Below are 22,311 nucleotides of genomic sequence, written 5' to 3' on the forward strand. Positions count from 1 at the left end.
CAGGGTTGGGTTATAAAAAAATATCAGAAACTTTGAACATCCCACAGAGCACCATTAAATCCATTATTAAAAAATGGAAATAATATGGCACCACAACAAACCTGCCACCCACCAAAACCCACAGACCAGGCAAGGAGGGCATTAATCAGAGAGGCAACAAAGAGACCAAAGACAACCCTGAAGGAACTGCAAAGCTCCACAGCGGAGATTGGAGTATCTGTCCATAGGACCACTTTAAGCCGTACACTCCACGGAGCTGGGCTTTACGGAAGAGTGGCCAGAAAAAAAGCCATTGCTTTTTGGCCATCAAGGAAAACGCTATGTCTGGCACAAACCTAACACCTCTCATCACCCCGAGAACACCATCCCAACAGTGAAGCATGGTGGTGGCAGCATCATGCTGTGGGGATATTTTTTATTGGCAGGAACTGGGAAACTGGTCAGAATTTAAGGAATGATGGATGGCGCTAAATACAGGAAAATTGTCTAGTCAAAGCCCAAACCTCAATCCAATTGAGAATCTGTGGTATGACTTAAAGATTGCTGTACACCAGCAGGAACCCATCCAACTTGAAGGAGCTGGAGCAGTTTTGCCTTGAAGAATGAGCAAAAATCCCAGTGAGACTTGCAGCTGTAATTGCTGCAAAAGGTGGCTCTACAAAGTATTGACTTTGGGGGGGTTATTAGTTATGCACGCTCAAGTTTTGTGCTTTTTTTGTCTTATTTCTTGTTTGTTTCACAATAAAAAATATGTTGCATCTTCAAAGTGGTAGGCATGTTGTGTAAATCAAATGATACAAACCCCCCAAAAATCTATTTTAATTCCAGGTTGTAAGGCAACAAAATAGGAAAAATGCCAAGGGGGTGAATACTTTCGCAAGGCACTGTAAGTAGTTACAGTACCTGAAGACTGTAGTTCACTATGTGAAGGAACATTTTATGTTTGTGCTTTTCTAAATACCAATTCGACTGGGTTCATGCAAGTGACTGATTCATTGTGCCTGGGAGGAACCCTCACTATCAGTATCTGCAATTTGGCAGTACGCCCAGAACATTGTTTTCAGACCGGAAAGGGATATCTCAGTTTCAAGGTCTCAGCTTGGAGAGAAGAAGCCTTGTGAGGTATTGGTCTGTCACATGCATGAACCAAACGTTAATGATGAATTCATTATGAATAAGCTAAATCATGCAAATATAACTTGTCTGTGTAAGCTGTATATAAGAGGTCTAACGGGACTGCCCCGACAGAGCTCACTTCAGACCGGTACTTTAGTTTGACTGTGATCTATCCAGCATGCTGTTAATAAAGAATGTTTAATTTAAAATTGACTTCAGGTGTCCCTGGTGGTAATTTCCATGACAACTACATCCAAACTACTTTTTGCAAGAATAGATAACTTTGGGGTCATATGTTAACAGAATGTGTTATTTAGCCTATTAAACAAAAACAATGTTCCAAGAGAGAATTAGGCAGGTCTGATGCTGAAAAATAAAAACATGTATTGCCTAACTACTGACAACACTACGTAGATTTGAATTTAGTTCAACTACCACCAAGCTACTGCAAAATGTAGTTAATTTACTAGTAGAACTACATGCAGTTTACTTCTCCCCAACACTGTATTCAACTTATACCCAATACCTATTTCGTGAGTAAGGAATCTATCTACCACAACCTGTAGTAAATATCAACGGTGGGTGTTCACAGCTGGAAACCCTGTCCTATTGGCAGTGAAAAATTAAGAATGCCAGTGGTGTCCATACCTGAGCCTGCAGCGTGGCCAGTTGTTTCTCCAGGTTCCTGCGGGCCTCCTCGTCCTCCTCCTGCTGCTCCTGCAGGGTGCTCTTGTCCTCCTCCAGCTGACGGATACGAGAGCTCAGGTTCAGCTTCTGACGAGTCTCCTCCTGGAGCAGCTCCTACACACAATCACACACACACACACACACAAAAGACGCAAAGACCCAAAAGTAGTTAACCACCACTTACAATAAGACTTGTTGGATGGAGACAATGATATGAAGTTGTTTTTACAGCAGATTGGCATTAGCTACAAGTGTCTCCAATAATGAAGCGTCACCAAAGGACATTTGCTTCCAAAGCATATTACAATACCTCCAACTTCGATTTCAACTATTAGAGCATGTAATAGCTTGGTGACGTATAAGGAGTCTCTGCTCACCTGTGTGTCCTGTAACGCACTCTCCAGGCCTGCTGAATCCTTGGCCAGCTTGATTCCCTTCTTCTCAGCGTCCTCCAACAGGGCGGAGACAGTGTCCAGTTCCGTCTACAGACAAAGGTCTATAAATATCTCTTCATATTCACATTAAAACATATTCACTCCCATTTTGAGAAACCAATTGACTTCAACACATAGTGATGACGACAGACAGACAGCGTGGTCCGTTGACTTGCCCTCTAACCTGTAGTTTGTGTGTGCGGTCGGCCAGTTCTACTTTAGCCCTCTCTCCCTCGGTGGCTCGGGCCATGAACTCCTGCAGCTGAGCCTCCATCTTCTTCCTCTTGTGTTCTGACTCTGTCTTGGCCTGCTGAAGCCCCTTCACCTCGCTCACCAGCTCCTTGTTGTCACTCTCCAGGGTACACTTGTTCTTCTCCAGGTTGGACTTGAACTGCAGCGGAAAGAAGGGTGAGAGGGGTTGTGGTATACATTGGGAAGATGAGAGAATTTTACAGAGGATAGGCCTGTCCTCTTGGCCTGCTTAGCAAAGATGTGATAGTGTAGTGTTACTACTGTATGAGATGACGTTATGTTGACAGGTCTATTTTCTCAGGTGGCGACCAATGATTTATATACACATTAGATGACTGACTGTGTTGAAGCCACCGTGCCTCCATCTTGGGAGTGTAAAAAAACATTTTAGAAGCCATAGAAATGCATTTATTCATGTCTACATTCGTTTTTGCCACGTGTATTCTATTAGAAACACCTTAATGCATACAATTACATTATATTGTGAGCTAAACATACGTTTTTTAAATTAAAATAAAATATAAAAACACAGTTTACTTTTTAGAGATTACTAATGTTACTGTCCCCATGACAACACATACTTAAATACATGTCAATTTGTCCTTGTCCCATTTAATTGAAATACTGTAGAATTCCATTCATTCCTATGGAGGACTGCTCCTACTGGGGAGTCCCAATATGGCCGACCAGTGGCTTCAAAGCCTCTCAATGGCCAATACATAGCATCAGCAATCCAGGGTTTATATACATTGTTGGAGGAGATCTACCCTCTTGACCTGCTAAACATGTGTAGTGCTACTACTGTATAACGACATTATGGTTGGCAGGTGTCATGTCTGATGGTGGACCTAGCCTCTAGGCCTGCTAAATATGTAATGAGACATGTTACTAGATGATTGACAGGTGTATTGTCTCTGATTATAGACCCACCCTCTTGGCCTGCTCCAAATTCTCAGACAGCTCCTCCAGGGCAGTGGAGTGTCTCTGTCTCATCTCCTGGACCTGAGACTCGTGGTTCTTGGTCTCCTCGTCGATGGCCTTCTTCAGCTCAGCCACCTCCTGCTCTCGCTTGGTCCTGAGAGGAGAGAAAGGAGAGGAGAGAGGGGTTAGGAAGGAAGGTAGACCCATAAAAGACACCTCACGGAGGTGCTGTGTCTCTCCATAGCCCTCATGCAGATACACACGCAGGTACTTTGCCAAACTATGACAGTGCCACTTTTTCAGAGCGACCCTACACCGGTTCTTTATCCATTTCTAAAAGCACTGAAAATAAACATATTGGGACTACAGTAAACATATAAGCGTATCACCGACAACTGACAAGCAGTGTCCCAGTACCTGAGCTCCTGCTGGGCAGCGGTGGTATCCAGAGTGTCCTCCAGCTCAGTCTTCAGAGCCTCCAGCTCCTCACTGAGGTCCCTCTTGACTTTCTCTGCCTTGTTCCTGGACACCTTCTCTGACTCCAGGTCCTCCTGCAGCTCTGACAGCTGGGCCTGCAGCTCCCGCACAGCTTTCAGAGCGTTGTTCTTCTGGGCCGCCTCGTCATCACCCCTGGTACACACGCACACACAACAAACCAATCAATTCCAAAATCAATTCCAAACAGCAACATAGAAATCGTTAAATTAGCTAGCTAATGCCAGGATACATTCCATTTCATTGAAGAGGTGAGAAATCATGTTAACTGTGGGGCGTTCATCTGAGCAGTACTTTTATAGTACCAGAGATGTCCAAATGTTAGGGTAATTTTGGGTAAAACCATGGTACACAAAACTGCTACATGAAATCACTGCACATTCTCTAAATCCCCCAAAATGGCTGATCATTTCAAAATCATACAGGCCCTAGCAAGTGAGACTGTAGCGTGGTGACAAAATCCCAGTGAACACAGGGTGGCAGTGTGATCGACCTTACAGCGGGTGAGCTCATGGAGGACCAGTGTGTGTTAGTCAGCCTGCCGTGTGTGTGTGTGTGTGTGTGTGTGTGTGTGTGTGTGTGTGTGTGTGTGTGTGTGTGTGTGTGTGTGTGTGTGTGTGTGTGTGTGTGTGTGTGTGTGTGTGTGTGTGTGTGTGTGTGTGTTTGTGTGTGTGTGTCTGAGCAATGAGTTTCTTGACCGTGTCTGTCTGTGCCTTTCTCTGTCAGTGGAAATGCCATTGCGGGCGAGGCCATAGTGACATTGAATATGTGTTGTTGCTGGCAGTCAGGCTAGATTAAACTATTATTATTATTATGGATTCTGACACATACTCACTCTAATATATCCACCCCTGGATTGTTAATTAGACTCATTCTGTCATTTCTTGTTTTGATTATTCATTATTTGTGTATGTGTATTGTATTTGAGAGACATTCTACTGTACTGTTGGAGCTAGTAACAAAAGCATTTCACTGCACCTGCTATAACACCTGCAAATCTGTGTACGCGACCAATACACTTTGATTTGACTCCTGAGCCCTGCCTGCATTCCTTAGACATTCCTGCGTTAGAGCTTCTGAAGAGGCCTGTCCCTTTGCCAGGACCAAATAATGACTCCATGTCCAATTAGGTATTACACTGATGAAGCCATGGATAACAATATAGCTACTAATGAGTCATTATAGTCAAATAGCAACTGTCCAGACTATGGTAATTCAATAGCCCTACAATTATAAACATTCATAAAATTCCAACTGGAATACTGTAGCCTAAGTAACGGTTTAATCAACTAGCCTATGACCAAGTGATGATTTCAGAAGGTCATTTAGGGGATACTGTTTTCCATTGGCCTACAGTCACCACCTGAATTCGCTACAGTCGCCACCTGAATTCGCTACAGTCGCCACCTGAATTCGCTACAGTCGCCACCTGAATTCGCTACAGTCGCCACCTGAATTCGCTACAGTCGCCACCTGAATTCGCTACAGTCGCCACCTGAATTCGCTACAGTCGCCACCTGAATTCGCTACAGTCGCCACCTGAATTCGCTACAGTCGCCACCTGAATTCGCTACAGTCGCCACCTGAATTCGCTACAGTCGCCACCTGAATTCGCTACAGTCACCACCTGAATTCGCTACAGTCACCATCTGAATTCGCCACATCTAAATTATTGGACTTCACCTTCATGCCAATGACCTCTGTTGCAGCCAGAGGAGGAGCAAATTAGTATGTGGTCTCTGTTTCCCTAATCAAAAGGGACTTAATTGAACGTGACACCAAATGTGTTGCTCATGAATATTTTCCACTAAATTAGGTCTGAATTGGCTTTGGATTACAAAGAATGTTAAATGAACAATCAAGCTAAATTGAGGTAATACTTGGATGCAAGTTGACACTCTTTCTCCTTCTTCCAAGAGACAGGTCTTTTTCAAGCCATATCTGGTAATGTTTTCCTTGAGTCCAGTAGCCCTGTTCAGAAGCTATTAAAAATAAACGTCTGTGAAGTACAAACAAACATTCCGTGACCAATTCCCTCTGAGGTGTGAGACGATCCGTCATGGCTGCCATGCCCAAGCTGAGATTCCTTTTCCTTTCCGTTGGAAAATGCAGTGAGAGACTTGGATGGAGCACATCATCAATCTCTATCAATCTGCCTCAGAGTGTGCGTGTGTATTAAATGTCTTTAGTGAGGGTGATAGCCAGCATACCAGCACGCACTGCACTAAGGAAGGCATTAGTTTAGTTTAGAGTGAACCGATGCCACTGAACAACTAAGCAGCTGGACTGTGTGGCTGCTTTTAAATATTTCGTTCAAAGCCAACATGAGGGTATGTCCCCATGTGAAAAAAATACTATGGTATACTATGGTTAAATAATATTGTATTCACTGTAGTGTTTTTGCGGACTTTACTGTAGTGTACTGTAGTATTTACAATCTACTGCAGTGTTGGAACTAGTAACATAAGCATTTTGCTGCACCTGCTATAACACCTGCAAATCTGTGTATATACCTTAGTCATTACTGTAGGGTTTTTGTGGACTGTAGTGCTTTTGTGAACATGACTTTAGTGTTTTTGAGGTCTGCAGTATACTGTAGTATTTACTATAGTATTCTATAGTATACTACAATGTGCTATAGCAAGTACTATACATGATTGAGAAGTACTACAGTGTGTAGTATATTATTCTACAGTATACTACACAATTCTATACTAAGTTCTACACACGATCGAGGGATTCTACAGTTTGTAGTATAGTATTCTACAGTATACTACACAATTCTATACTAAGTACTGTAGTATTCTATAGTAAACTGTGGTATTTTTTTATGTGTGTGTGTGTGTGTGTGTGTGTGTGTGTGTGTGTGTGTGTGTGTGTGTGTGTGTGTGTGTGTGTGCCCGCTGGGTCTCAACTGCTTGGGCCCTGTAGAGTGGACTGTTGCTATGGGGACAGGCGATGGAAGTGGGAGTATATGTGTGGGTGCACATCTAGCCGGTATGGTTTACTGGACCACAGTAGTGGCCGGGCAGGTTGGGCCGGTTGCCATAGGAACAGGCAACATGCGCGGTACAGGCTTGCATGGTGGGCAAAGCTTATCTATTCATCATCTATTCCCCGTATTGATCCAGGTAGCGTTCACATAGTACATCCTCCATTTCATTTCATTCGATTTCACCGTTTCAAAACATTTTCTCTGTCATGCAGATTGAGTTCGAATAACAGACTGGAAGCTTCAAAAGGAGGGTGGTGCTTGGAATCATTGTTCTTCCTCTGTCAATCATGGTTACCTGCAAGGAAACACGTGCCGTCATCATTGCTTTGCACAAAAAGGGCTTCACAGGCAAGGATATTGCTGCCAGTAAGACTGCACCTAAATCAACCATTTATCGGATCATCAAGAACTTCAAGGAGAGCGGTTCAATTGTTGTGAAGAAGGCTTCAGGGCGCCCAAGAAAGTCCAGCAAGCGCCAGGACCGTCTCCTAAAGTTGATTCAGCTGTGGGATCGGGGCACCACCAGTACAGAGCTTGCTCAGGAATGGCAGCAGGCAGGTGTGAGAGCATCTGCATGCACAGTGAGGCAAAGACTTTTGGAGGATGGCCTGGTGTCAAGAAGGGCAGCAAAGAAGCCACTTCTCTCCAGGAAAAACATCAGAGACAGACTGATATTCTGCAAAAGGTACAGGGATTGGACTGCTGAGGACTGGGGTAAAGTCATTTTCTCTGATGAATCCCCTTTCCGATTGTTTGGGGCATCCAAAAAAAAGCTAGTCCGGAGAAGACAAGGTGAGCGCTACCATCAGTCCTGTGTCATGCCAACAGTAAAGCATCCTGAGACCATTCATGTGTGGGGTTGCTTCTCAGCCAAGGGAGTGGGCTCACTCACAATTTTGCCTAAGAACTCAGCCATGAATAAAGAATGGTACCAACACATCCTCCGAGAGCAACTTCTCCCAACCATCCAGGAACAGTTTGGTGACGAACAATGCCTTTTCCAGTATGATGGAGCACCTTGCCATAAGGCAAAAGTGAAAACTAAGTGGCTCGGGGAACACAACATCGATATTTTGGGTCCATGGCCAGGAAACTCCCCAGACCTTAATCCCTTTGAGAACTTGTGGTCAATCCTCAAGAGGTGGGTGGACAAACAAAACCCCACGAATTCTGACAAACTCCAAGCATTGATTATGCAAGAATGGGCTGCCATCAGTCAGGATGTGGCCCAGAAGTTAATTGACAGCATGCCAGGGCGGATTGCAGAGGTCTTAAAAAAGAAGGGTCAACACTGCAAATATTGACTCTTTGCATCAACTTCATGTCATTGTCAATAAAAGCCTTTGACACTTATGAAATGCTTGTAATTATACTTCAGTATTCCATAGTAACATCTGACAAAAATATCTAAAGACACTGAAGGAACCAACTTTGTGGAAAATAATATTTGTTTCATTCTCAAATCTTTTGGCCACGACTGTATGGTGCAAACTGAACACAACCCATGAACGTTTATTGAGAATCCATTTTGGGGCTGAAGGGGGAGTATCTCACCTGGACAGAGCGGCCTGTAGCTCTTCCTCCTTCTTGGCCAGCTGGATCTTGAGCTCCTCTATCTGGGCCTGTAGCTCAGCTATCTGGTCCTGGAGGTCCGTGGTCTCAGCGTCTAGCTTCCTCTTGGCCTTCTCCAGCTCCTGGCGAGTCTTCTCCTCCTTCTTCAGGCGCTCTGATGACACACACACACACACACACACACACACACACACACACACACACACACACACACACACACACACACACACACACACACACACACACACACACACACACACACACACACACACACACACACACACACACACGAGGTGGAAGGGCGGCGGGATCAACCAAACGATGAAAATAGATGTTGGCCCAGCACTCAAAAGTATCCACTCAAACATTCCACTCAAGCAGTAGTAACCAGATTCTTCCGCTTGGTAAACCATTAAGTCATTGTGGTGTCCGAACTTAAATGGAATTCCTATGCATACGTAGAATCACACTACCAGAGAAGTCTTAATCTTATCCAGTCTGTAGTCTTATCTTAATGTTATTATATGCAGTTGAACGTCTGCCATGTTGAGGGAGTTACAGTAAGTTCTACAACTAATCTTTCCTGGATTCCTTGCATCATCAAAAGGCTTTGGAGAAGAATGCCTGACGGGAAGGACCTTGGACCTTCTCCTCCAATGAAGGCAGAGAAAGAGAGCAAGGAAGAAAGAGAGCAAGGAAGAAAGAGAGCAAGGAATCGAGGAGACCAATCGAGGAAGAGCCACAGTGAAGCCTTTACCTTCCAGGTCAACCATCATCACCTCCTGCTTGTTCTTGACCTTGCCCAGGTTCTTGGCCTTCTCCTCCTCCTCTGTCAGCTGGGAGGTCATCTCGGCCACACGGTCGTCCAGCAGCTTCTTCTCCTGTTGGGTGGAGAGAGGAGAGGAGAGACGTTAAACCTCTCTACAGTTTTCTACAACAGGGGTCTGCAATGTGTGGCTTCAGAGCCGCATGTGGTTCTTTAGCTTCCCCTTCATGGCATCTTCTAATAAATCATTTGTATCAGATTAAGATAATCTTAAACATCTCTACTATCCCTGTACCCTTCAGGGCTCTATACAAGTCTAATCCCTAATTTATGTTTTCCGCTTCAATCAAATGCACACGGTTCCGTATTCAGTGTTGGTGCGGACAGGAGGGGACATTCTATAATGTCTATTCTGGTTGTGTTCGAGAGGACCAGGCAGACGGTCGGACGATGTGGAAGCAGATTGTATAAATTAGTCTTAAGTGTGCCCTCTTCTCTGACCTTGAGGAACTTGGAGTTCTGGTCCTCCAGCAGTAGAATGTCCTCCTCCATCTTCTTGATCTTGGCCTCGGCAGTCACCTTCTCCAGCTGCAGCTTCTGCCTGGCTGCCTCCTCTTCATCTAACTGCTCCTCTAGATCCTATGGATAGACAATGGACATACATACGTTCAACCAACAGAAACACTCAGTATCTTCAGTGCAAGGATATGTATTGCAATGCTGAAGTTATCAATAGTTTTAGTTAGAAGGAATTCCATCTAAACCAACATTAACTCATCAACTGATGGTGTGTGTGTGTGTGTGTGTGTGTGTGTGTGTGTGTGTGTGTGTGTGTGTGTGTGTGTGTGTGTGTGTGTGTCCATGCTGCATCCATATGTGCATATATGGGTCTCTCTCTCGCTCTCTCTCTGACCTGGATGTGGGACTGCATCTTCTTCTTCTCGTTCTGCATGCTCTGGTTCCTCTCCTCCTCCTCCTCCACTCTGGACTCCAGGTCGTGGAGGATCTCCTCCAGCTCCTGCTTCTTAGCGGCCAGGCGGGCCCTCATCTCCTCCGCCTCGGCAAACAGCTCCGTCTCCGCCTGCAACTGCTCTGCAAGGATGTTCTTCTCCTCTAGGAGCTGTGGGGGACACAGAGGATAGAGAGCAAAGTTTACCTACGCTTCTTTTCTAGATGTTATTCGATTAGAATGTCGAAAGGTCAAATCTCCTCAAGTCTACAAAAAAGGTGCTCTCTAGAACCAAAAACGGTTCTTTGGCTGTCCCCATAGGAGAACCCTTTGAAGAACCCCTTTTGGTTCGAGGTAGAACCCTTTTGGGTTCCATGTAGAACCCTTTCCACTAGAGGTCGACCGATTATGATTTTTCAACGCCGATTATTGGAGGACCAAAAAAAGCTGATACCGATTAATCAGCCGATTTTTATATATATATATATATATATATATTTGGAATAATGACAATTACAACAATACTGACTGAACACTTAATATAATACATAAATAAAAAATCTATTTAGTCTCAAATAAATAATGAAACATGTTCAATTTGGTTTAAATAATGCAAAAACACAGTGTTGGTGAAGAAAGTAAAAGTGCAATATGTGCCATGTAAAAAAGCTAACATTTAAGTTCCTTGCTCAGAACATGAGAACATATGAAAGCTGGTGGTTCCTTTTAACATGAGTCTTCAATATTCCCAGTTAAGAAGTTTTAGGTTGTAGTTATTATAGGAATTATAGGACTATTTTTCTCTATACCATTTGTATTTCATATACATTTGACTATTGGATGTTCTTATAGGCACTATAGTATTGCCAGCCTAATCTTGGGAGTTGATAGGCTTGAAGTCATAAACAGCGCTGTGCTTCAAGCATTGCGAAGAGCTGCTGGTAAACGCAGGAAAGTGCTGTTTGAATGAATGCTTACAAGCCTGCTGGTGCCTACCACCGCTCAGTCAGACTGCTCTATCAAATATCAAATCATAGACTTAATTATAATATAATAAACACACAGAAATACGAGCTTTACATGCTGACCAGACCGGACACGTCGCGTGCGCAAGCGTCGCAAAATAAATTTAGAAATCCATGTTATTCAATTATTGCACCCACACTGCTCGCGCGCGCCAACGAGCGTCTGCGACGCCAAGGGCTAAAATATAACATGCTGACCAGACCGGACACGTCGCGTACGCGAGCGCGAGCGTCGCAAAATACATTTAGAAATCCTTGTTATTCAATTATTGCACCCACACTGCTCGCGCGCGCCAACGAGCGTCTGCGACGCCAAGGGCTAAAATAGAACTCATTCCTATTTCTGACGCAGATCGCGCTGCAAGTCTTGCCTCTCCCATCTCCTCATTGGTTTATAGAAGCAGGTACCCACGTGCCATGTCCTCATTGGTTATACCCACGTGGGTGATTGAAAGACAAACTTTGTTGCCGGTTGTCATGGTAATACTATGAAAGTTTAGATGCGATCACCATATAAGTTCAAAGATGAAAAACCCTGGAAGGAGGAGAGATGACTAGAAACGATTCGGTTGGCCGTTTTATGTGTGGATTAATTGTCGGAGTAGAGGTCCTTGTGCATTTCAGGTAAAATAACAACTCAATGTTTATATCCCAGGACAAATTAGCTAGCAACAGCAAGCTAGCTAAATAGGACAAATGAACGTTAGCTAGCAAGTGCAAGCTAACTAGCTAAATTGCCATACATGTTTAATGCTTTCGACCTGTCCCCAAATTGTCATTGGTTCAGAGTTTGTTTTGATATTTTAACCTGCGTGTCGTGATCGCGTTTGGTGTGGGGGCGCAAAATAAATGTATGTACGATAGCGCACGATGGCGCACGCGCGCAGCCGGTTTGGGTTCAGTGTTAGGTCATTAATATGGTAAAATCCGGAAACTATAATTTTGAAAACAAAACGTTTATTCTTTCAGTGAAATACGGAACCGTTCCGTATTTTATCGAACGGGTGGCATCCATAAGTCTAAATATTGCTGTTACATGGCACAACCTTCAATGTTATGTCATAATTATGTAAAATTCTGGCAAATTAATTACGGTCTTTGTTAGAAAGAAATGGTCTTCACACAGTTCGCAACGAGCCAGGCGGCCCAAACTGCTGCATATACCCTGACTCTGCTTGCACAGAACGCAAGAGAAGTGACATAATTTCCCTAGTTAACATTACCTGCTAACATTAATTTATTTTAACTAAATATGCAGGTTAAAAAAAATATACTTGTGTATTGATTTTAAGAAAGGCATTGATGTTTATGATTAGGTACATTGGTGCAACGACAGTGCTTTTTTGATTGATTGTTTTTTATAAGATTTTTATTTTATAAGATAAGTTTAATGCTAGCTAGAAACTTACCTTAGCTCCTTGCTGCACTCGAGTAACAGGTGGTCAGCCTGCCACGCAGTCTCCTCGTGGAGTGCAATGTAATCGGCCATAATCGGCGTCCAAAATTGACGATTACCGATTGTTATGAAAACTTGAAATCGGCCCTAATTAATCGGCCATGCCGGTCGGCCATGCCGGTTGACCTCTACTTTCCACAGAGGGTTCTACATGGAACCCAAAAGAGTTCTACTTGGAACCAAAAATGGTTCTCCTATGGGGACAACAGCAGAACCCTTTTAAGAGTGTACTACTCAACTTTCAAACCCAGTGGCCGAACTAGTACTACACAGCATGAACTATGGAAGCCAACGACATTAACAATGGCTGGAGTAAGTTCATATGCTGTTTTATCTTCGGCAGTGCATACTTCAGAAGAATAGCTAAATTGAGATATAGAACCATGGTAAGGGGATCAGGTAGAGCTCCAGGTAGTAACTCACCTGTTGGTGTTTCCTCTCCATCTCCACCAGCTCTCCCTCCACCTTGCTCTGTCTCTCCTTCACCTTGACCAGCTCCTCGTCTTTGGTCTGCATCTCCTCCTCCTGCCGGGTCACCTGGAGCAGAGGTTTCACCTGGAAGAGAAAAAGGAGGAGGGTCCCATCAAGGTCAGGGGAGGGAGGAAAGGAAGAAAGGAATAGGATAAGGTGTAGAGAAATGGTCATATGCATCCTGTTAACAGTGGGTGTAGATGTGGTCTCACGGCACGCTCCATCAGTAAAACCCCCACTCACCTTGGTGAAGAGTCTCCACCACTGCCAGTGGCGCAGCTTGAGGTAGGCAGCACAGTTCCTCTGGAGGACCTTCAGAGCACTCAGCTGCTGCTGCTTCTTAGCAAATGCCCTGAGGAGATGCATAATTAAGAGACTGATATCACATACAGCTTTACTTTAGCTACTTAACTTGGCCACAGCTGTATCCCAAAACATAACACATACAGTATCATTTTGACTTGACTTAGCAGTTTTAGCAACTTCATAACTTATCTGTACTTATGCCCCATTTTTGTGAATTGCATTGAAATCAAAGGGCATGAACATGCCTCAGTAATGAGGTGGACATTTAAACCTACTTGACTGAGTGATAGGGGACAGACAGTGGGGCTGCTGAGTCATGGTACTTACTATGCAAAGTGATTTGAAGCCTGGAAGTCTGGAAAGTCTGGCTATATAAATATGAATTAAGTTATAAATCAATTGTTAATCCTAATGACTCACTTGCGTGCCAGGTAGCCGCGGCAGACAGACTGGAAGTAGATGATGATGTCAGTGATCTTCAGGTCTCTCTCCTCCTCCAGGTGGGCCAGGACTCCGGTCCTGAAGAAGATCTTACTCTGGCCGATACGGAACAGGTTGGGGTCCAGTTCCAACGCTCGGATCTGTTACAATACACAGGAGAATACGAGTAAATGAGGAAAGTCAGCATGCAAATCAGATCTTTTTTATTTGTTATTTGCATCATTTTAAACAGGGTGGTGCATTGACACAACTCATATTTTCATGAGTTTCAACACTTTTTCTCATTGTGTTAGTTAATTAATAGATAACATTGGAAGCCCTTTACCATCCTCTCGCAGGCCTGTTTCCCGTCCATGAAGCCCTTGGGGATGGCATTAGGGGTCAGGATCTCGTACCTGGGATAAATAGAGAGGTATTAGGAGTTAACGCACTGGCATATTCCCAGAGATCACTGTAAGTGAGGGCAGTCTAGTCGGCTCACAGTGAAGACAAAGAACACAAGCACAATAGTTATGTGTCCTGTTTCCGTGGTTACCTCTGTCTGAACTCCTGGAAGACGATGCGGTTGGGGAAGCCCTGTCTGCAGATACGGATCCCCTCCAGAACTCCATTACACCTCAGCTGGTCCAGAACCAGATGGGGCTCCAGCTTACCAGCCTGACATGGGAGAGAGATGAAGTGTTATAAATAAATAGTACAAAAATCTGGTACAGGTGTACAAGCAAAGAGTATTACCTATTAACCTTGTGTCTACAGAAGGTCTAGCAATATATACTCAGAGAAAACCCTGAAATTAAGAGATCAATTCAAGTCTCACCCCTTCTGTTGGCTATAGTATAGAACAGGTGGCCTGGTATAGTTAGACTGACATGTAAAGTATGACAGGATATACTACTCACCTTCTTCTCGTGGTTGGGGATAATACAGCGGACGAAGTTGGGGTTGGTGTTCCTCAAGGTGGCCATGAGCTTGGTGAGGGACTCCTTGTAGAGCTGGCCCACCGTGCGGAACATGCCCTTCTTGGTCTTGTAGGTGGCGCCGAACGTCGTCTCCGCCATGCCCGCCACCTGGTCCAGGCCCACGATGCGGTCCACTGGCGAGGAGAGAGAGAGGGAAGGAAAGGGGTTAGAAGATAGGGGGGGTCAGACTTGGAGAGAGGTGTTGGGAGCTAGATCACAGACAGACAGACAGACAGACAGACAGACAGACAGACAGACAGACAGACAGACAGACAGACAGACAGACAGACAGACAGACAGACAGACAGACAGACAGACAGACAGACAGACAGACAGACAGACAGACAGGATGCTGGGAGTAGCAGCAGCCAGCAGAAATGTGTGTCAGCTGCAGGTGTAGATAGATGAGGACCTCTAAGTATGATTGGCAGCCTCTGTGGATTTGTGGGGGTGGGGCAAGGACAGGGCAAGAGGATCACCTAAAACTGTAGTCCCGGACAAGCACAACTGATTCAACACGTCAAGTAATCATCAAGCCCTCGATGAGTTGAATCAGGCGCTTTTATCTGGGGCTACAACAACGATGTGTGCTGTTGGGGGTACTGGAGGACTGGAGTTGGGAACCACTGCTATACAGTATACATGCTTGGTTCCAGGGTCTGTATTCGTAAACGTTCTTCAGGCTAAGTACAGCTGATGGTTGCTAGTGGTAAAAACAGGTCTTCTTGAGCACTACGTTCCCACACTACTCCTTTCAGCAGTCATTCAAAGTGACAACCTTTTAGGATAACTACAAATGAAATACCTATTCTTTGGTATGAAACTAAAGGCATTTCACAGCCTGGGACCTTTCCTACACATTGTCTTTTTTCCATCATATTAGCATAATCTGACAGTCAGTCACACAGGGCCATTTCATATCCGTAACTTCAGATTCTCAACATGCCTTGTTTCATTTTGGTGTGACATTATTGCTGGGCTGGCGTGTTGCCAAGCATTATATTTCCAACATGTGGCATAAGTTTTGATATGAGGCATGCTGATGAATTAACTATTGTTTATCCAAGTGTCCATACAGGTAATTTATCAAAATCAAACCTCCAACTGTGTTATCTCCTAGGGTTTCAGGCAGACAGAACTCTAGGAATGTCCTACAAAGTTCCAGACTTTCAGTTTTTAGTCTGTAGATATTGTATCACTGTCACACCTGCTGTGTATCAACGTCTATAGTACTGTAGAATCGGGCCAAGAGAAATGCCAAATACTACATGTGGTTCCAATTCTCTGCTACTTTGAAAAAATAAAAGGGGGAAATGAATGCCATTAATCTTTCCTCAGTCAAGCCTCAATTCTTTAATTCCCTTTACGCTTAAATATATGCCTTGGAAAGGGAATAAAACCCAGACAGGAGAATAGGCTTTGGTTCGGAATACTGAATAACCAGTGCTCTTAACCTTTCCACCATACTGTTAGGAAGCGGTCGAAATGTACACTATTGTTACCCTGAGGGAAATGGGGGAGGGGCATGCTTTTTCAATTTCAGTCAGGGAGAGAGTTTAGTATTTTTTTTTATTTAGTCCAGGGGAGGATCATGTAATTTGGAATTGATTAAATGTCATACACTCATAGATTTTTCTTTGCTATCTAGAACTTAAAGGGGTTCTTTGGCTGTCCCCATAGGATAACCCTTTGAAGAACCCTTTTTGGTTCCAGGCAGAACCCTTTTGAGTTTCAAGGAACCAAAAAGAGTTCTACCTGGAACCAAAAAGTGTTCTACCTGGAACCAAAAAGGATTCTACCTGGAACCAAAAAGGATTCTACCTGGAACCAAAAAGGTTTCTACCTGGAACCAAAAATGTTTATTCTATGGGGACATTTGAAGAACACTTTTTTCTAAGAGTGTATTGCTCAGTGTTTGAGAATTAGTTGTTTATTATATCTGGATGTGTGCCTGATGATGCCCCTCATCCCTGATTCTCTGCTGGGCGCGCAATATCAAGTGCCACTACTGTGGTCTCAATAAAATGATCCTTAGACTATAGGCCTAGGCTATATGAAGAGCATGCTTGGAAAAGTACAGGGCAACATTATATTTTGAAGAAAATGTACTTCCTTCCCAAGTTTTTGCACTGCTGGGATGGTGTAAAAATAGGCTACACTCTCAATCAATCAATCAAATTGATTTATAAAGCCCTTTTTACGTCAGCAGATGTCACAAAGTGCTTATACAGAAACCCAGCCTAAAACCCCAAACAGCAAGCAATGCAGATGTAGAAGCACGAAGGCTAAGAAAAACTCCCTAGGAAGGCAGGAACCGAGGAAGAAACCTAGAGAGGAACCAGGCTCTGAGGGGTGGCCAGTCCTCTTCTGGCTGTGCCGGGTAGAGATTATAAGAGTGCATTGCCATTAAGACCAAGATGTTTAAATGTTCATAGATGACCAGCAGGGTCATATAATAATAGTCGTTATAGAGGGTGCAACACATCAGCACCTCAGGTGTAAATGTCAGTTGGCTTTTCATAGCCGAGCATTCAGAGGTCGAGACAGCAGGTGCGGTAGAGAAAGTGAGAGAGAGTGAGGGAGAGTTGAGTTACACACAGCAATTGATAGGCTGTCCCAATCATGAGCCTTGGCCTGCCCTGCTCTTGTTGATGTAGGCCTAAAGTCTTTTGTGCAGCCTAACCAATGGTTGTGCTGTGTACGGTGGCACTTCAGGAGGCAAGTCAAAGGCTTCGTCCCCAAAATGCTATATTTGTGTGTGCGGACTAGCCCTACTGATGTCCTGTTCAGTTTGAGAGGAAGAACGTGAAGATGAGAAGGAGGACCGGAGGTAAGCTTGCTACTGCTATAATTGATTTTAATAAAAAACTATGTTTCGTTGCCCATAATGAAGCTATTTATCATAGTTACTGACCTCACAATAAGCCATATTCAAGTAATTTACATTACTTGGCAGCCACGGAGATTGACAGCGCATGGGTGCTGAAATGCTAATTCAAGAAGGCCTAATTCATTTAAACGATCTTCATTTTAATTTGACTTTAGGCTACTAACAACAAGAGGGCTTTGTGTTGGAGCCTTTTTCTTCCTATTCAAGACATAAGAAGTAGGCCTACCTGTTTGACAGATGAAATTATAGTCCACTATCCATAGACTTTGTCAGCCAATTCCTTCAGACACCATACACTCCTTAAATATCTCAGTGTCAGTGGAGGCTTGGCGTGTTAATTTAAAACCAGGGCGCGAATTTATGTGGCTTTGGTTAAAGAAAATGGCTAAAAGCATAGGGCTACCCCTTGCTAGCTTAATATTTTCCTTTTTTTTTTTTACCTGATTATATAAAGTGATCTATAACGCAATGTTTGTGCTAGAAACAAGTTGTAAAACGCAGGGGAAAGACGCATACGCATATGGGATATCTTTGGTTTGTCTCTATGACATTCAGAGGCTATGCTACAACCTTCTATAGCCAAGGAGACAAGAAATGTACTTTGTTTGGGAAGTAATGTGTGATTCTGTCACTATTGTTGGATTCTAGCTTGAAATATACTTAGTCATGTTACCAGACTAGAACACCAGGCAACAGTCTGGTTTCAGTCACTGATAAGGTAGGATAGTCGTGGCTTAGGGAGGAGCGAGGAATCCGGCCCGAGGTCAGGTCAGATGAAGTGAGAAGGAACAGTCCAATCCCACACACATATACTTCCACGCCCACGAAGGTTCCAGCATCAGGCAGGGCCATGACTACACCAGTGAGAGGAACCAATTAAGTTCCTGCCTAGCAACAGAGGTGTAGTGGCTGTCAAGATGTGCAAAGAGTTGACTCTGCCTCGTAGGAGGGTATAAATATATGTGCTTATGTAAACATGTCTTTGTCTTTGCAGCTGTATGACCCAGTGGGTCAATAAACTTGGTTTGAGCTTCTGCTTGTTCAGAACCTAACAGTTGGCGTTGTCGGCAGGATTCACCACGATTTACAGTCGAACTAAAGAGTCCGAATCAGTGAAACAGGAGCCGGCACCAAAAACAAGGTAGACACAGTTCCTACATCTGTTACCACTCATTCTGACATCTTGGGGAGATGAGAGTCGTAGGCTGAACGAATTATAGGATACGGACCTAGAAAGCCTAAGTTTATTCAGTAGTTCCTTCGCGTTACGACCAGTCGTAAATATATGGTGTAGGGTAGGTTCTGTACGGATAGGTCCCAAGTGGGGGTGTTCCTCTGCAAGATCCATAGAAATATAGGGTTACGGGTAGGTTCCGTACGAATAGGTCCCGAGTGGAGCTAGTTCTCTGCAAGTTCCGTAGGTGACACTACAGTGTAGGGTAGGTTCCGTGTAGGATAGGTCTCTAGTGGGGGGTGTTCCCCTGCAAGATCCGTAAGTGGGACGAAAGTCCCAGCCGCAGTGGCCGTGAGGCCGTAGAGTGTGTGTGTATGGATAAAGTGTCATGCTTGAGTACTAGTACGGTAGGGTAGGTTGTAGAGAAGTAGTCCATGGAGAAGGACAAAGGAGGAACGTGGATGGTGATAGAAGGTTGCCTATAAGTTCTGGAGGACAGCCTCATTCACGGTTAGAAAAGCAAAAAGATATTCAAATGTTTTTTTAACATGATTTGTGTGTATAAGCAGTAGCAATAAGCAGAATGTTTGGTTTATGCCCTATTGGGGCAGGGAACCGTGACAGATTGTGTGGAAATAGGAAGACATCTGTGAATAATTTTGGTTGTGTGTGTTGTCAACAACAGTGATATTTGAAGCGTGACACCTGTCTGTATAAGACATTAGGTCTCCTGTATTCCAAGTAGTAAATTGGCAGACACTTCCGTATTGGTTCTAATACAAAATAGGTCCCGTGACCAAATGATTAGGTACCTATACTATAACTACTCTCTGGGAAGTGGAATAAATTGCTCTGAAAAGTCTGTATTATTGTTTGTTGTATTTTCTTCATGATGTAATCATTAAATAATTTAAATTGAACAAAACAATAAAACAGGCTTTTCAGACCAATTTAGTCTAAGTAGGCAGTATCTAATGCTAGCAGGAGTAGAGCATTGCTGAAAGGTATTGCATTCCAATGGCCTATTGACTACTACACTAGTACTGAGACATAGACGACCAACAATGGCATGCAGCCTAGGAGCGACGGGAGCCTCTGTATGGAGGTAGGCTTCACCATGATGCACTGCTAAGCCATGGATCTACATCAGCATGTCATAACATAAAACGTCATCTATCTCTATGAGCAACGCCATGCTGCGCTGGTAAGCCATGGATCTACATCAGCATGTCATAACATAAAACGTCATCTATCTCTATGAGCAACACCATGCTGCGCTGCTAAGCCATGGATCTACATCAGCATGTCATAACATAAAACGTCATCTATCTCTATGGACAACACCATGCTGCGCTGCTAAGCCATGGATCTACATCAGCATGTCATAACATAAAACGTCATCTATCTCTATGAGCAACACCATGCTGCGCTGGTAAGCCATGGATCTACATCAGCATGTCATAACATAAAACGTCATCTATCTCTATGGACAACGCCATGCTGCGCTGCTAAGCCATGGATCTACATCAGCATGTCATAACATAAAACGTCATCTATCTCTATGAACAACACCATGCTGCGCTGCTAAGCCATGGATCTACATCAGCATGTCATAACATAAAACGTCATCTATCTCTATGAACAACACCATGCTGCGCTGCTAAGCCATGGATCTACATCAGCATGTCATAACATAAAACGTCATCTATCTCTATGAGCAACACCATGCTGCGCTGCTAAGCCATGGATCTACATCAGCATGTCATAACATAAAACGTCATCTATCTCTATGAGCAACACCATGCTGCGCTGCTAAGCCATGGATCTACATCAGCATGTCATAACATAAAACGTCATCTATCTCTATGAGCAACACCATGCTGCGCGGGTAAGCCATGGATCTACATCAGCATGTCATAACATAAAACGTCATCTATCTCTATGGACAACGCCATGCTGCGCTGCTAAGCCATGGATCTACATCAGCATGTCATAACATAAAACGTCATCTATCTCTATGAGCAACACCATGCTGCGCTGGTAAGCCATGGATCTACATCAGCATGTCATAACATAAAACGTCATCTATCTCTATGGACAACGCCATGCTGCGCTGCTAAGCATGGAACCTTCTACAGCTAAGAACATTCACCTGGAGGCTCATCAAGACTAGTGACATTGTTCTGTATCTCTACGATACAGAGAGACAGGGGGATAAAAACACCTGACAGAAGAGAAAATAAAAACACAAAAAAGGTTGAAAACATAAACAGAGGTTAGTAGGCTGAAGTCCGACTGATTACTATTAGTACCATGTTAACTAAATAAGCAGCAAACATTGTACATTGACAATCCCTAAAACAAATAGGCTTAAATTATGATGAATTAACCAATCTAACGAATAATAACTGTTCATCATCAAGCCGGTGCTAACACATTCCTTCTCTGTTAACCATGTGGACAGGACAGGGGACATAACTTACCATCTTTCCAGAGCTCCGACACAAACTTGTCAGTGGACTGGTTGAGCAGCGTGGCCACGTTGTCATTCAGGGGGTCCATGTTCTTCATCAGCCACTCATCTGCCTTGTAGTCCACCTGGGGAGGGGGGAGAAGGTCAGAGCCATCCAGGCCTAGAGAGATATAAGCAATAATAGCCCTTCAGGGATGAATAAAGTTTATTGAATTGAACTGTCGGAGAGTGGTGATATACAACAAAATGACTGTTGAGGTTCCAAATTCATTTCACTAGGGGTGACATAAGACTCCAAATCATTCCAGAAAAGTGTGTTTAAAGACAACGTGGACATAATATTAAACAGATGTGGTTACGGTGTACAGCAGGACTGCCTGCACTGGAAAGGGCCCGGGTCTCTATTGCGCAACACTGAATGGACGCTAGAGAAACTAGCCAAACCTCCTCCCACGTATCTGATACATAAAACCAGGGTGATACTCCTGCGGGATTTGAATACCACAGAGGAGAAGTTGTGCGTCAAGAGCGATACAGCAGCCAGAGGTTGATGGGAACAGGATAGGGGCTAGTGACGGAACAGACAATGCCTCAGGACACATTATAACGGTGGCTTTCCAAAAGGACCTGGTGTGCCTCCAAGAACACTACAAGCCAAAGGCTCTGGGGTCTACAAGTAGTGCAGATGACGTAAACCAAAGTAACTTGTAAGTGGATACATAAAAATAGCCACAAAAATTGCCTCAGCGGAAAAATCGGTCTATAATACATCCCAGTGCATTGTAAATGTTTAATCTTTGACTCGAGGAATACGGCAGAGCCATACGTTTTTAAAGGGATAGTTTTCTGTATTTTTACACCAATCTTTGGGTTACAAATAAAAACCAAACTATCCCTTAAACTATCCTCCACCCGCTATATGTAATCTC

At 43.9% G+C, this 22,311-nt stretch overlaps 1 protein-coding gene across 1 annotated transcript in view; it reads right to left on the bottom strand.

Annotated features, from left to right (window-relative positions):
* Window positions 1-22,311, bottom strand: part of LOC120032679 (myosin-10-like) — a gene marked incomplete at its 5' end in the record, with an annotated part of 35,724 nt that overhangs the window by 13,341 nt on the left and 72 nt on the right. The window contains 16 exons of the mRNA XM_038978877.1: window positions 1,765-1,917; window positions 2,181-2,285; window positions 2,422-2,628; window positions 3,420-3,564; window positions 3,828-4,040; window positions 8,455-8,626; window positions 9,230-9,353; window positions 9,740-9,877; window positions 10,152-10,358; window positions 13,092-13,223; window positions 13,383-13,491; window positions 13,866-14,026; window positions 14,212-14,281; window positions 14,422-14,543; window positions 14,786-14,979; window positions 21,393-21,507. Coding sequence (XP_038834805.1) covers window positions 1,765-1,917; window positions 2,181-2,285; window positions 2,422-2,628; window positions 3,420-3,564; window positions 3,828-4,040; window positions 8,455-8,626; window positions 9,230-9,353; window positions 9,740-9,877; window positions 10,152-10,358; window positions 13,092-13,223; window positions 13,383-13,491; window positions 13,866-14,026; window positions 14,212-14,281; window positions 14,422-14,543; window positions 14,786-14,979; window positions 21,393-21,507 — 2,367 coding nt within the window. The remainder of the gene's footprint in view (window positions 1-1,764; window positions 1,918-2,180; window positions 2,286-2,421; window positions 2,629-3,419; window positions 3,565-3,827; window positions 4,041-8,454; window positions 8,627-9,229; window positions 9,354-9,739; window positions 9,878-10,151; window positions 10,359-13,091; window positions 13,224-13,382; window positions 13,492-13,865; window positions 14,027-14,211; window positions 14,282-14,421; window positions 14,544-14,785; window positions 14,980-21,392; window positions 21,508-22,311) is intronic.

Source organism: Salvelinus namaycush, chromosome 39 (assembly GCF_016432855.1).
Source record: "Salvelinus namaycush isolate Seneca chromosome 39, SaNama_1.0, whole genome shotgun sequence".
Lineage (NCBI taxonomy): Eukaryota > Metazoa > Chordata > Actinopteri > Salmoniformes > Salmonidae > Salvelinus > Salvelinus namaycush.